This window comes from Bombus affinis, unplaced genomic scaffold, assembly GCF_024516045.1.
Source record: "Bombus affinis isolate iyBomAffi1 unplaced genomic scaffold, iyBomAffi1.2 ctg00000275.1, whole genome shotgun sequence".
Classification (NCBI taxonomy): domain Eukaryota; kingdom Metazoa; phylum Arthropoda; class Insecta; order Hymenoptera; family Apidae; genus Bombus; species Bombus affinis.
In genome coordinates this window covers 144,456-161,152 of record NW_026108965.1, presented here as the reverse complement: position 1 = coordinate 161,152, position 16,697 = coordinate 144,456, and the positions used below count along the sequence as shown (strand labels likewise).

The window sequence follows — 16,697 nt, the reverse complement described above, 5'->3', positions numbered from 1 at the left end:
GTTCGCGGAGAGACGCGAACGCTGGATAACGCGTCAACGAGAGTCATAAATTCTCGTTACTATTAAACAATCGACGCCACTAACTGATTGATCCTCTATTTCTATTACCAGAATAGAGGTGGTTAGGTTTGAGTGTATACGAACAACTATACTGGGTTGGTTGATAAAAGTTTAATAAAAATAACGAAACAACAAGTTCAGTCAAAGATCAACAATTATAAACGAAAAAGATAACAGTCAAGGTTTGTTTAGCGGTTTGCTTATAACGAGACCTATCGCACAAGCAACAGCTTGAGACAGACGTTATGTGTTAGATTCGATTCAATGTGTAACGTTCGACGCGTCACAAGGAACTGATCGACTTTAGATGATTTCTTTGTCTCATCTTTAAGACGACCCCCACTATACTTAGGTCACGCCACCGTTCGCGCCTATGATCACGTATGTCTGTTCTTGCGTGGAAAACGTAACGGACCAAATTCGACGTTTCGAGAACTCGCTGCTTGGCGATAGCTATGCGCTCGTCGATACATTGTATATGATCCGGCGGTCAGATAAGACGATCTGACTGAGACATTGTAGGGCCGCGAGTGACGGTTAGAAAATACAGCCTGTGTTAAGCCTCGTGGCGTAACATCCTCCCCCCGTTGAGAGGGTACCGATCAAATGATATGGTGTGGAGTCAGGTGCGTCGCTGACGAATCTCCTTCGCTCCGTGTGGGTGGTCGGACTCGTCTGGATCTGGGTGAATGGGTAAGGGGACCAGTCTTTTGACGCCACGATCCAGGGTTAGTTGTTGCCGTCTGCACGGTAGCGGTCCGTATGATTCCGTCGACTCCTGGATGGACCTTGATCACGCGGCCCAAAGGCCATTGCATGGATGGTACGTTATCCTCCCTGAGGACTACTACGGTGCCTTCTCGGATGTCGTGACTGCCCTTGCTCCATTTGTTTCGGATGTTTTAGCTCGTTCAGGTACTCTCGATGCCAGCGGCGCCAGAAATGTTGTTTGACCCTTTGAATGTGTTGCCAGCTGGAGAGACGATTGGATGGAGTGTCCCGGAAATCTCGTTCTCGAAAGCTTGTTAATGCATCTCCGATGAGGAAGTGACCGGGAGTAAGGACAAGAAGATCGTTTGGGTCAGATGATATTGGAGTCAGAGGACGGGAGTCGAAGATAGACTCGATTTCAATGATCAGTGTGTTCAAGTTTTCGAATGTTAAGAGCTCGTTACCTGCGACACGTCTGAGATGTCGTTTGAAGGACTTCACCGCAGCCTCCCACAACCCGCCAAAGTGAGGTGAGTTGGGAGGAATGAAGTGCCATTCGATCCGTCGATCGGCTAAAAAGGAGTGAACCTTTACCTTATGATCGTCGGACTGCAGGAGGTTTCGGAGCTCTCGTAATTCGTTGTTGGCGCCAACGAAGTTGGCACCGTTGTCAGAATAAATTGTTACACAGAATCCTCGGCGAGCGATGAATCTTCGCCGAGCAGCAATGAAGGCCTCGCTAGTGAGATCGGTGACCAGCTCGAGGTGGACTGCTTTAACTGCAAGACATACGAAGATTGCTACATATACCTTGATTTTGCGTCGGTTGCGATCCTTTCGTTCCTTGATGTAGAACGGTCCGCAATAATCAATTCCGACGTTGGTAAATGGACGAGATTCCGTTATCCGTGCAGCTGGGAAGGTCGCCCAGTACGTAATCCACTGGAGGTGGATTGGCTCGGCAGCAACATACGCACTTCTTCAGCGTGCTCCAAACTTGACTACGGCCGTCGATAGGCCAATAAGATCTCCTTAAGGCATATAAGGTAGCTTGAGTTCCGGAGTGGAGATTTAGGAGGTGTTCATGCTCGATAATGTGTGCTGTAACTGAGGATTTGGGTAGAATGATTGGGTGTTTCTGAGTGAAGGGCATTGGTGAGTGACTGAGTCGGCCTCCGACTCGCAATATCTCGTCCTTGTCCAGAAATGGATTGAGTCGTTGCACCTTCCCCTTCACTGCAGAATTTCGATCTGTTCGGAGAGTACGTATTTCATCTGGAAAATAGCAGAGCTGTAACAATTTGACCAATTTGTTATGCGCATTGGTTAAATCATGTGTGGTTAGAGGTCCCCCCCGATCCTGTTTTTGTCTCCATCGGAAGCAACGAGCGGCAATTCTTATCAGCTTGGGCCAAGAAGAAAATCTCTCCAGTCCAGTAGACTGTGGTCAGGCGGAGTCACGGACAGACATGTTGCCTTCTTCTGCTCTGGTATTTCAGCTAATGGTACCGGGTTCCACGTCGGCCAGTATTTTTCAGGTTGTTGGAGCCATTCCGGTCCATGTTGCCAAATGGTTGATCGCAAGAAGTCTTCGGGTGATTGGCCTCGCGATATGAGATCTGCAGGGTTTTCGGTAGTGGGAATGTGGCGCCAATCGGAGGTGTGAGTTTTCTGTTGAATCTCTGTCACACGATTCGCGACGAAGGCTTTCAGCGTATGGGGTGATGTATTAATCCAATGTAGAACGATTGTAGAATCAGTCCAGTAAACGGTCCGAGAAATGTTGCTTGGTAACGCTTGAAGGACTGTAGTGGCCAATGATGTGAGAAGAAGTGCTCCACTCAGTTCCAGCCTTGGAATGGTTTGTGATTTGAGTGGAGCCACCTTTGACCTTGCAGTGAGGAGTCGTGTCCAGGCATGACCCTCCGGAGTGATGGTGCGAAGGTAGACGCATGCCCCATACGCCCTTTCGCTGGCGTCGCAGAATCCGTGTAATTCAATTTCCGCTGCAGTCTTGATTATAGTTTTACGTGGAAACTTCACGTTATTTAGCAAAGGTAGCTGTGAATAATATTTGCTCCATTCTGTGTGTACGTCAGCCGGAAGAGATTCGTCCCAGTCAATTTTTAAAGTCCAAAGTCGTTGGAGCAACATTTTAGCGCGAACGATCACTGATGCCAGTAATCCAAGAGGGTCGTAGATCTTGGCAATTTCGGAGCTGACTGTTCTCTTCGTAATTCGAGAGGTGGTAGGATTGATTTTGACGGAATATAGGATCGAATAGTCAAAGGAATTCCAAACAACACCCAGAGTTTTGAAAGTTTGCGATTCGCCTAGTAGCAGCTTATCGTTTATGTCCTGCTCGGAAAGTCCTCGTAGCAGTTCCCGGTCGTTCGCTGCCCATTTTCGAATGTTTAAGCCGGCTAGTTTAAGCAATTCTATGTGCTCCGTTCTCAGTGATAGTGCCTCGTCCTTTGTATCAGCTCCTGTGAGAACATCGTCGACGTAGAAGTCTCGCTGTAAGACCATCGCTGCTCGTGGGTATCGATGTCCCTCGTCGTCTGCCCGTTGTTTCAGGCACCGAATGGCTAGATAGGGGGCCGCTGATAGCCCGAATGTCACTGTGTTAAGTTGATAGGTGTCAACTTCTCCATCAGAGTTGCGCCACAAAATTTGTTGGAATTTCCGATCCACTGGACGCACAAGAAATTGTCGATACATCTTTTCGACATCGCCTGTAATGACGTACTGATGAGAACGAAATCTTAAAAGGATAAGAAATATGTCGTCTTGTAGTTTCGGTCCCGTATGAAGTACGTCGTTTAATGAAACTCCGGTGGTTGTTGGTGCAGATCCGTCAAACACAACTCGGAGTTTTGTAGTCCGACTGGATTCTTTGATCACGCCGTGATGTGGCAGAAAATATCCGTCGTCCGTGCAGTGGTCCGTGGTAATCTTCGTCATATGTCCTAATTCCAAGTATTCTTCTATTACGGCGTGATAGTCGGCTTCGAATTGTTTGTCTCGTTGGAATCGACGGCAAAGGGAAGTGAGTCGCTTCATTGCCATGGCTTTCGAGGATCCAAGCGGAGGAGTTGTTTCGTTGAATGGGAGAGCGACAACGTATCGCCCTTCGTTGGTGCGTTGAACGTGATTTCGAAAGTGCTCCTCGCACTGTCGTTCCGCTTCCGAAATTCGTGCGGTGGGCGGTCCCTCGTCGATTTCCCAAAAACGGGCGAGGTCCGCCTGTAAAGCCGTCGTGAAGGCGTGAAATGCGTATGCTAATGATTGCGAGGTTGGGCTCCCCCCGATGACCCATCCGAATCGCGTTTTTTGCAGACGCAAGTCGGGCCCGTTTGCTTGACTGATATCAAGTTGGCCGACACAGAGTGATGCTAGTGTTGGTCCGGCGCTCAACAATATTTCGATCGGAGCAGGTCTATGGAATCTTGGATCGGCTAATTGGAGATTCCTAGGTATCTGTATATTCAGCGATCTACGGGTTGATTTGGGACCCAAGACGCGATAGTCGGTATGATTAGAAACGTCAAGTTGCGTTCGTATGTGCCGTCAATGGAGGTGATCATGGCCGTGATGTAGCGTTTCGAGATCTTCGATAACGTGTTGAGTGTTCCGATTGGGACCGAACATTTCCGTTGGTTGAGTTTTAATGAGTTAGCGAGCCTTTCGGTGATAAAGTTCATGCTAGAGCCGGTGTCTAGCAGAGCTCTACAACGAAATGGTTGAATTTCATTGTTCAAGATGTTGACCTGCGCTGTGACTAACAAGTCGTGCTGCAATGGTTCAAAAGGAGGCGAGGTCAATGAGTCCGTTTTCTGTGGTTCGGTCCCTAACACAGTCGTCTGATGCTGTCATTGTTTTCCTTGTCGTTTAGGACTGGACGATATAGTCGATCCCGATGCCGCCGTTCGCGATAACCGAGATTCGCGTTTCGGAGATGTTCGCGGAGACGTTCGGGGAGACGCTCGGCGAGACGCTTGGGGCGATGCTCGGGGAGACGATCGGGGAGACGAGGATGTGCGTCTCGAACGATGTGAGGAATGCGGGGTCGGTGAACTAGGCGAAGATCGACCGCTCGATGTTCGGTTGACACGTGTTCGTGGTTTGCTATGCCCATGGTCTTGATGCAGATACGTGTGGTGTCGCTGTCTACAGATGCGACATGACCCCGCGGAGCATTGAGTAAGAGCGTGTTCCTTGCCTAAACAATTGGTACAGAGCGACGCCCTTTTAGCGATTTCCAGGCGTTCTTTGGGCGACTTCGCTTTGAAGACATGACAATTCCATAATTCGTGTTGTCGCATGCAGATTTGACGGTGGCAGTCGAATTTTTCCTTAAGAACGTCAATGGCGATTGCGTAATTTGACTCGGTGATGGCTAATGACTGTATGCTTCGCGCGGCCCATCCAGTCAGGGCTGATCGGAGATGATAAAATTTCTGAACTGGTGCTAAATGTTCATTTTGATCTATCGTTGACGAGAAGGAATCGTAAAATGACTGCCAATCCTCGAGGGCGCCATCAAATGTAGGTATCCGAACCTCCGGTAGTTTAAGCGAAGCAGACACGCGACCGGCGGTTGATGCGCCGCTTGTCGATTGTGACGGCGTACTTCGTCGTATATTGATCAATTGTTTAGTTATTCGGCGTTGTAGTTTTTCGTATCCTTCCGCTAGTTCAATGCCGCGCGCGATCTCTCCCTCGTCTATAGCTACGATCTGGTTTTGTATGGCACGGAGTTCCGTCTCGTAGATTTCTAGACGATCTTTAATTTGTATCAAGTCGATCTCTTCCGGACAGCCTGATTGTTCAATGTCGTCCAGTTTTTTTTGCGAAGCGTGTAAACTGGGCGATATAGTAGCCCCGCTGTCGACGCAAGGTGGCGAATTCGTTTCCGGTTGCCATTATTTGTTATGTAATTGAGAGCGAAATCGTTTGAACTTACTTCTGTTGGCGATTGCCCACTTTGCGGCAGGAGGCTGTGTGGTTGCGTTTCAACCACCGAATTATACCTCTTCAAAGGTGACGACCCTTTACGTTACTGACCTCGCTGGGGTAGTAACGCTTCCGCTGCTGGTTGTGTTGGGTTCACGTGGCACTGTATGGTAGTGGGTGTCACTGGCGTGCACCTTTCACTTGACACTGAATCCGGCTCGAAGGACCAAATGCTTCAACCGTTCGCAGAGAGACGCGATCGCTAGATAACGCGTCAACGAGAGTCGTAAATTCTCGTTACGATTAAACAATCGATGCCACGAACTGATTGATCCCCTATTTCTATTACGAGAATAGAGGTGGTTAGGTTTGAGTGTATACGAACAACTATATTGGGTTGGTTGATAAAAGTTTAATAAAAATAACGAAACAACAAGTTCAGTCAAAGATCAACAATTAAAAACGAAAAAGATAACAGTCAAGGTTTGTTTAGCGGTTTGCATATAACGAGACCTATCGCACTACGCAGCTTGAGACAGACGTTATGTGTTAGATTCGATTCAATGTGTAACGTTCGACGCGTCACAAGGAACTGATCGACTTTAGATGATTTCTTTGTCTCATCTTTAAGACGACCCCCACTATACTTAGGTCACGCCACCGTTCGCGCCTATGATCACGTATGTCTGTTCTTGCGAGGAAAACGTAACGGACCAAATTCGACGTTTCGAGAACTCGCTGCTTGGCGACAGCTATGCGCTCGTCGATACATTGTATATGATCCGGCGGTCAGATAAAACGATCTGACTGCGACATTGTAGGGCCGTGAGCGACGGTTAGAAAATACAGCCTGTGGTAAGCCTCGTGGCGTAACAGATAGTGAGGAGGAAATAAAATAGCAATGCAGATACCAACTATAAACATAGCAACAAAGGGAGAAACATATTATATAAAAAACAAACAAATTAACATGGAGACAGAAGAAACAAAAGAGCAGCGGGGACAGGAAGAGAGCAATTCAGATTATGAAAGATACTATCAGGACGTGTTGAAGAGGTCACCACTTCTAGGAAAACTCCACATCTGGTCTTTTTAACTTTCTCAAGCGCTGAAGCCATCGACAGCACATAGACAAAAGAATAGCAGGGAGGCAGACCATAAACTCTAGACAGGCGACGTTGGCTTCGGGGTTTTCAGTCATAAAGTAACACTGCTAGCGTGCGGATCTGGACCAGCTCAAATTGTATTCCTGTATTTCATCATTAAGTCAAATATATACTTTGTATCTTACACTTTATCCACGCGTATTTCTCTCTTTATATACCGAATAACCTCAACAGGACGAAAGCTGGAAGCTAGCGAAGGCTAGCAAAAAACGCAAAACAACTCCAGACATAAGTGCCATAGAAAACCCAGCTACAGAAAAGCAGCGATGGCTGCAAGAATTACCATTAAGCAACTCCTTCAGCTCACTAACAGAAGAAACAGACGCTGACCCCATAAATAAAACCACAATCCAAACAAATCATATTACAAAACCACCACCAATTTTTGTTGAGGCCCAAATAATAGACCCGCTCATCGATCTACTATATAATCTAGCCGAGAAAAACAACTACACAATAAAGCAAACAAAACTGGAACAAGTAAAAATTCAAACAAACACACCAGAAACATTTAGGAAAGTTATAAAAGCATTAAAAGAAAAAAATGCTATTTACCACACGTATCAGCTAAAAACTGAAAGGAGCTATAAAATTGTCATAAGAGGATTGCATCCTAAAACGAACATATATAAACTAAGCGATGAGTTAGCAAAAATTGGTCATCAAACAAGAACAATAAACAATATAACAAGATTCGACACAAAGCAACCATTACCACTATTCTTAATAGAACTGGAACCCGGAAACAACAACAAGGAAATATATGATATCAAACAAATACTAAACACAATAGTAACAGTGGAACCACCACGACACAAAAAAGATATACCTCAATGCATGCGGTGTCAACAATACGGACACACTGAAAATTATTGCAACAGAAGCCCAGCTTGCGTCAAGTGCGCAAAAAAACCACTTAACTATACACTGCCCATCTTCTGGAAAAATAGAAGAAGTTAAATGCTATAACTGTAACGGAAACCACCCAGCCAGCTATAAAGGATGTGAAGTAAGAAAACAATTACAACGTAAACTGTTCCCGCCCCTACGAAGCAGGACAATCACTAACACACAAGCCCAACAGGACAGCACAAATCCTGAAATAATACCAAATACAGAGCAAGCAACAAACACCAAACCCATCAGCACCAACACCATTGGTGGTCTAAGCTACGCTCAAGTAACCAGCCAATCGACACATACACACAACGAATATCACAGCAATAGTAACAATGACACTGCAGAAATCAAAGAACTGCTCAAACAATCTATAAAGAACACCGAAATGCTAACCAGAATGATAAGCGAGCAAAACGCAGTACTCAGACAGCAAACCCAACAAATCACAGTCATGCTACAACTAATTACAAACGTGCTAAGCAAAAAATAAAAAACGGACATTCTAAAAATAGCAGCCTGGAACTCAAACGGCCTACAACAACGGGCCCTCGAAATTAAAACATTCATATACAGTAACAATATAGACATACTACTTGTCTTAGAAACACACTTCACTACAAAAAGCTACATGAAAATACCATACTACACCATATATGATAACAAACACCCCTCAGGAAAAGCTCACGGAGGGACAGCAGTGACAGTCAGAAACGATATCAAACATTATCTACACAGCCAAGTTAACAAAGAATATTTACAAGCAACCACTGTTACAGTTCAAACTAGCAGCAACTACTTCCAGTTGTCAGCAGTGCCTCCGCAACACAAAATAACATCACAAATGTGGGAAGAATACTTCCAGGACCTAGGGGACAAGTACATCGCAGCGGGAGAATACAACTCAAAGCACACGTTATGGGGGGTCAAGAAACATTATACCTCGAGGCACAACACTGGAAAAATACATTAGAAATAATAACCTCAATATATTATCCACAGGAACACCGACACATTGGCCGACTGACCTGAACAAAAAACCAGATCTTCTGGACTTTGCAGTAACAAGGGGACTAAACACAAATAAACTAAAAATAACACCCAACCTCGAGCTCAGCTCCGATCATACACCCATAATAATTGAATACAGAAACAAACCAATACACTATAGCAAACCAGAAACACTATGCAATAAAACCACCAAATGGCAAACTTTCAAAGAAATAATAGAAAGCAAAATAAACTGCAACATCCCGTTGAAAACTCCTGAACACATAGAAGAGGCAGTAGCAACATTGACAGCAACTGTTCAAGAAGCAGCAAGGACAACCACTACACCCGAATCAACCAGCAGACAAACAATAACAATCCCGCAAGAAATACTCGACAAAATCAGAGAAAAAAGAAAAGCAAAAGCAAAATAGCAAAAATACAGAACTCGAGAAAACAAAAAACACTTAAACAAACTTGCAAAGGAAATAAAAAACAAAATAAAGGAGCACAACGATAACGAATTCGCAAAGTTCATAGGGACACTCTCCACACACGAGAACACCAACTATTCACTATGGAAAGCCACGAAAAAAATAAGGAAGCAAATAATACCCGTCCCAGCAATCAGAAAAGCAGGTAACACATGGGTAAGAAGCAACGAAGAACAAGCTGAAGAATTCTCCAACCACCTTTGCAACACATTCACACCACACATTATCAACAACAGCAACCTCAAAAGTCATACGGAGGAGGATCCACAAACCACTATTACCACAACCGACAAGGAATACACCATACCTAAAACATCAGCACAAGAAATTAGAAACATAATTGTTGGGAATATGATACATTTACACTGTACATGTGAATGTGTGTGTAAGCGTCAGAGGACGTCCGGGTCTTGGTTGAGACAAAAGACAAGAGCCAGTCGTTAGAAGTATCTGGAAGAGTCGGTTGACAACAAGCGTGCGTGCGAGTAGGATTTTGAGGTCTTAAGAGTATAAGATATATGTGTCGGGTTGGCGTTACGATTAGAGTTAGGGTTAAGGGCGTGAAACGAATCCCTATTGACACTGGACGTGATCATTATGCAATAGAGGAGATATTTACCAGTGCAAACATGACCATGATGGAATTGGACAGGTAATCGCGATAATTTGATACTCGAGAGGCTAATGGCAATGATCCTAGGCTCAATAACGAATCCACGGTCAACGGGATGACGAACTCTACTCTTCTTTAGCGCCTAAGTTGTACTCAATGTTAATGCATGGGGCAATCACTACGTATCCGAGAGTTACTCGAATCGTCGTCGAGATCGTATCGGAGAGTAACTCTCCGTCTCGACGATGCCGTCGAGGAAAACTATAATGGGTGGGTCTAAGGACATGAGATCCTCGGATTCGTCAAAGAAAGCTTTCGTTCCAAAGGTGAGGGAAATTAGCGCTGTTGCTAATTGGTCGATCTCCATATCGGCGTTTTGAAAGAGATGCTGGCCGCCCTTGAGGGGAGGTTGTTGACGGGGGGCATCGTTCGTGGAAGATAGGTTTCTCCTATCTTCCCGTAGTTGCAACAAAGACTACTTGTCTATATGAAGGACTTTGCTTGACTAAATCTTAAGATTTATTGCGGGTCCTCACGTTAGCTAAACATATACTGCGGAGGTATGTTGACATCTGGAGATCATCTTACCCGGAGTATAGAATCTGCGTGTGGCGAGCCACGGGACAGAAACCATTGAAATATTTACTGCCGCGTGTCGCTACGACTATTTCTTTTAAGGAGAGGTATAGAATTACTCTGTGCTTTTGTTAGATAAAACGTTCATCCCTTGACCGTGGCTACGTTCGGCGACTGGTTGTCGCCTCGAGCCCAAGCTCACTATCATAAATCTCGAACAATCGGGGTGACATTTGTTTAATCTAAATTACGACATTACGGTTTTCCCGAGAATCCAAGGAGAGGTTCCGGTGTTTTTCCATCTCCGACATATGTATAACAGTTGTGTGCTAAATAAAGGGAATTATTTGTATTTCCGAATCCATTCTATATCTTTTCATGGTAGCAGAGCGTGGTTCATAATTTTGCAAGTTATTTTAGTGCCTGTTTTTCAATATTGCGAGTTAGTTCGAGTGAGTTCTCAGTAAGGAAAGAAACGTTCAAAGGTTACAAAGAGGAAAAATACACTTCGAGCACGTAGGAACGCTTGAGTAAGAGATAAGGAATCATTTAAAATGGAGAGATCGGAAATCATGATACCTATTTTCGATGGTGAGGATTACGGTATGTGGAAGCAAAGAATAACGATGTTTCTCAGATATAAAGAATGCGAGATTGTCACAACTAGGGTGAAGACAGAAACAGACAATGAAGACTGGGACAAAAAGGATTTGAAGGCAATAAATATAATTTATAGTACCGTCACAAATAGACAATTGGAATATATTAGAGAAGAAAAAACGGCGTATGAGATAGTAAAAAAGTTCGATGAAATGTACTCGAAAGAGTCGACGGCACTACAGATCGTATGCAGAAGGAGATTGGAAAAGATAAGACTTGAGAACTACACTGATTCAGCATCGTTTTTTAGCGATTTCGAAAAATTAATAAACGAATTAAAAGGTGCGGGTGCACAAGTGAGTGAGAGAGAATAACTAAATTACATGCTGAATACGTTACCCGAAGAATACATCTACATAGCGGATATAGTAGATGTATTGAAAGCAGAAAATCAAACGGTAGCGTATGTAAAAAATAAAATTGAAATAGCGGAGAAGAAAAATAAGTCCAATCGAGGAGAAATGCAAAACAACGCCTTTTCTGCAAAAAAGGAAGGATGCTTCAGATGTGGAAGAGTAGGACATTTTGCGAGAGAGTGTCAAAATGGCGTCGAAGCGGGAAGCAGTAACAGTTTTTGGCGTGGGTCAACACGTGGTCGCAGCAGACGAAGAGGAAACAAAGGAAATACGAGCAGGGGACGTGGAAATTTCCATCGTCAATCAACAACCGGCACGAGCGAGCATGGTAACTCAAGATCAGGCACATGGATAGTGTCACGACCGGCATACTTCAAATCCGATGGACCGATGATGGAGATAGAGATGTGGCGGCCTTGGCGACAATGTATATCGCCGAAGTGCCTAATGAGTCATCTGTATCCTAACGGTCCTTCCACCGAATGTCCTAGAAGCGTGACAGCGGTCACGTACGCCTACAGGGTAGTGGGGATATTGAGGGATGACAAACAAAGAAGAAACAGATGTTACCGAAAGTCAAATTGTAAGAGCTTCAGTCTTGGAAAGTCACGGCTGGAGCTCAGAACAAAATCGCAGTCAGTGTAAATTCAGAAATAAATTCTCTTGTTTTTTTGTTATCTTAATTTTTTCTTTTCGTTCGAGCCTCCTGCTTTTTTATTTTACGTGACAATAGCAACGGCGCACGCAGCACACAGCGGCGAGGCGAACGAGATAAGTAATAATGAAGTAATGTGGCTATTAGATAGCGGTTGCACAGATCACATAATTAACAACGTAAATTATTTCGATAAATCTATTGACCTTAAAGAACCGGTAAATATATATTTAGGCGATAATAGATCGATAAAGGCAACAAAAGTAGGGAATGTTATAAGTTATTTTGAAGCATTTGGAAAGCAAAATGAAATAAATATGAATAATGTTTTTTACGCGAAAGAAATGTCCGCAAACTTGATTAGTTTGGGCAAATTAACAGATAATAAGAACACGGTTATTTCAAAAGGAAATATTGCAAAAGTAATAGATGAGGACAATAAGCTTACAGCGGTAGCGGTTAAAGAAAAGGGAACATATAGAATGAAAAGTATATTGAAAGGGAAGGAGCACTTAGCAAACAGCGCCGAACGTAGTGATATGAGTAAAAAGGAAGGATGGCGTAGGATGTTAGGACACGTAAATTTTAAATATTTAAATATTTTGGGTAAAGAGCAGCTAGTTACTGGTATACCGAATGAATTTGAGAAGGAATTTTTGAAATGTAGGGTGTGTATAGAAAGTAAAATGCACAATTTACCATTCAAAAATAATCGAACCAAGGCTAGGGAGATAATGGAAATTATTCATACGGACGTGTGCGGTCCCTTTAAGACTACCGGATTCAATGAAGAGAAATATTTCATCTCATTTATCGATGATTATAGCAAAATAGCTAGAATTTATTGTATAAAATCAAAGGGTGAGGTCTTTGATTGTTTCGTACAGTTTGTAAATGAAGCCGAGAATTTAACGGGCAAGAAGTTAAAAATATTGAGATGTGATAATGGAAAAGAGTATTTGAATAATCGAATTTATAAATTTGCTAGGGATAAAGGTATCAGAATAAATAATTGCCCAACCTACGTACATGAATTAAACGGGACAGCGGAAAGGTATAATAGAACAGTTATGGACATGGCGCGTTGCTTGTTAGCGGAAGCGAAAGTACATAAAAGGTACTGGCCGGAAATAGTTTGTACAGCGGTATACTTGAAAAATCGAATACTGGCAAATACTATAGAGAGAAAGACACCTTTTGAAATATTCTTCGAGAGAAAACCAAGTGTTGAAAATCTACATCTATATGGAAGTAAAGTTTTTGTAAGAAGACGAGAACAAAAAAGAGTTTCTAAATGGGATAAGAAGGCAGATATGGGAATTTTGTTAGGATATAGTGAAGTCGGTTACAGAGTCTTATTAGGTGGGAAAATAACAATAGCGAGACATGTAGAGGTCATAGGAACAGACACAAAATGTATCGGCTTTGTGGAAAATTCATTCGATAAAGATAACGATGACATTGAGGATAATGATTTATTGGTAAACATGAATAAGGAAGAGTTAGAAAGTAGGGAAGGTGAAAATAATAACAGTCTTGAAAGCTTAAACATCCCTAGAAGATCTACACGTAATAAGAGAACTCCAGTAAGATATCCAGAAAAAGAAAACATTAGTGAAATCCATGCAAATTATTGTAGAGTAGATATCCCTTGTACATTTGAGGAGGCGATTTGTTGCGAAGATAGTGAAGATTGGAAACAAGCTATGGATGAGGAAATAGAATGTCTTTATAAGAATAAAACTTGGAAATTGGTAGAAAGGGTAAAAGGCAAAGACGTATTAGATGTAAAATGGGTTTACACGAGAAAATCAGATGACAGGTATAAGGCTAGATTAGTGGTAAGAGGATTCCAACAAAGAAACGTAGCTGATGACATATACTCCCCAGTAGCGAGAAAATCAGACCTTTAAGATATTGCTATCATATTGTTGTCAAAATGGATTAATTATTGAGCAAATGGATGTAGAAACTGCCTTTTTAAATGGTGAAGTAACCTCGGAGGTATATGTAAATCAACCAAAGGGATATGCGGACGGAATGAATAGAGTTTGTAAACTATCGAAAGCGCTGTATGGGTTAAAAGAAAGTCCAAGGGACTGGTATGAGTGTTTTGATAAGTATGTGACGAGATTAGGTTTTAAAAAAGAATAACATAGAGTTGTGCCTATATACACATGGAGAGGGAGAAAATGTTGCTTATTTGTTAATATATGTAGACGATTTGCTAATTTGTAGTAAAAACAAAAGGAAGATACAAAGTGTAAAGAAGTTACTAACTAATAGATTTGAAATGAAAGATTTAAGTGAAGTCAAAGAATAGAGAGGATATTGGATACAAAAATTTAATTGGCGCATTGTTGTATATTAGTGTAAATACCAGACCCGATATAAGTTATAGTGTAAATTATTTGAGTAGATTTCAAGATTGTTGTAATGAGACACATTTTAAATATGCTTTGCGAATATTGAAATATTTGTACCGGACTAGAGATTTAAGATTAGATTATAAAAGGAATGAAAAATGTGAAACGATAGATTGTTATGTGGACGCTGATTGGGCAGGAGATCATTTAGATAGGAAATCGACTTCTGTATATGTAATTAGATTGTATGGAAATGTAATTGGTTGGAAGTCTAAAAAACAAAGGTGTGTGACAAAAGCCTTGACGTATGCAGAGTATGTAGCTCTATCGGAAGCGGTGAGTGAATTAATGTCTATTAGGGAAATTATTTTTTTTTTTATTTATTTATTTAAATTCACTATTTGTCCAATTTGGACATTTGGTGGAATTTTTTAGCGGTTAAATTAGCATGTTGGTGGCTACCCCCAGCGGGGTACCATCATCGTGTTTGTTAGGTTATGTCCTTTATAAGGTCTGCTGGGTGCTTCCTTTTTAGTCTTTTGTCCATATTTATGATTTTGTATGTTTCCGCAGCTAGCCGGTTTATGTGTGTTGCTATTCTTGATTTGTATTTCTCGGAGTATCTGCTGATTTCTTCCTTGACCGTTGGCATTCCCAGGTCCCTTCGTATATCTTCGTTTCTGACGTACCAAGGTCCGTTTACTATTGTTCTGAGGATTTTAGCCTGTATTACCTCTATTTTGTGTATATGGCTCATTGCTGCCGTCCCCCATAGTGGTATTCCGTACGTCCAGATTGGTTTTATGATCGTTTTATATATTTTTACTTTATTTTCTGTGCTTAGTTTGGATTTTCGGCTTGTTAGCCAATGCATTTGTCTCCTTGTTTTCTGTATTTTTTCTACTATTGATTTGATGTGTAGTTTCCAGGTGAGTTTTTGATCTAAGTGGAGTCCTAGGTATTTGACATGCTTTGTTTGCGTTATATGCGTGCCGTTCAATAGGATGTTTGGTGGTATCTTTTTCCGTAGCGTGAATGTAATATGGTTGCATTTATTGGGGTTTGCTTTTATTTGTTTTTCTTGTAGCCAATTTTCTATTTTTACGATATGTTCTTGTAGTATTTTGACTGCCGTTTCTGGGTTAGTATGCCTGACTAGTATAGCTGTGTCGTCCGCGAATGTCAATACTGTGCTGTTGGTAGTTGTTGGTATGTTCGCCGTGTATAATGTGTATAGTATTGGGCCTAGGACGCTTCCTTGTGGTACCCCGGCCTTGATGTCTTTAACTTGAGAATGTGTGTCCTTGATTTTTATTACGAAGGTTCTGCTGCTTAGATAGGATTTTATTAATTGGTGTATTTGCTCCGGGAATTGTTTCCTAATTGTTTGTAGTAGACTTTCATGGTTAATTTTATCGAATGCTTTCTCTATGTCTATAAAGAGGGCTGTGCAGTATTCCTTGTTTTCTAGTGCTATTATTATTTCGTTTATAAGCCTGTGCATTTGCTCTATCGTGGAGTGCTTGTTTCTGAAACCAAATTGGTGATCCGGTATTAGTTTTTTTGTCACTATTATTGGTTTTATGCGGTCGTATATTATCTTTTCCAGTATTTTGGAAAATACTGGAAGCAGTGATATTGGTCTGTAAGATGCAGTTTGGTGCGGGTCTTTGCCTGGTTTATGTAACATTTTGATCTGTGCTAATTTCCATGGTTTGGGGAAGTATTGAATTCTTAGAATTGCATTGAATATTACTGTCATTAGTCTTATTGCTTTTGGCGGAAGGTTTTTCAAGATTTTACCATTGATTAGGTCGATTCCTGGCGCTTTGTTGTTTTTTGTTTTATCAATTATGTTTCTAATTTCTTGTGCCGATGTTTTAGGTATGGTGTATTCCTTGTCGGCTGTGGTAGTAGTGGTTTGTGGATCCTCCTCCGTATGACTTTTGAGGTTGCTGTTGTTGATAATGTGTGGTGTGAATGTGTTGCAGAGGTGGTTGGAGAATTCTTCAGCTTGTTCTTCGTTGCTTCTTACCCATGTGTTATCTGCTTTTCTGATTGCTGGGACGGGTATTATTTGCTTCCTTATTTTTTTCGTGGCTTTCCATAGTGAATAGTTGGTGTTCTCGTGTGTGGAGAGTGTCCCTATGAACTTTGCGAATTCGTTATCGTTGTGCTCCTTTATTTTGTTTTTTAT

At 42.2% G+C, this 16,697-nt stretch overlaps 1 protein-coding gene across 1 annotated transcript in view; it reads right to left on the bottom strand.

Annotated features, from left to right (window-relative positions):
- Positions 1–1,694: 1,694 nt before the first annotated feature.
- Positions 1,695–16,697, bottom strand: part of LOC126927834 (uncharacterized) — a 95,721-nt gene continuing 80,718 nt past the window's right edge. The window contains exon 2 of the mRNA XM_050743823.1: positions 1,695–4,017. Coding sequence (XP_050599780.1) covers positions 2,173–3,840 — 1,668 coding nt within the window. The 5' untranslated portion in view covers positions 3,841–4,017 and the 3' untranslated portion in view covers positions 1,695–2,172. The remainder of the gene's footprint in view (positions 4,018–16,697) is intronic.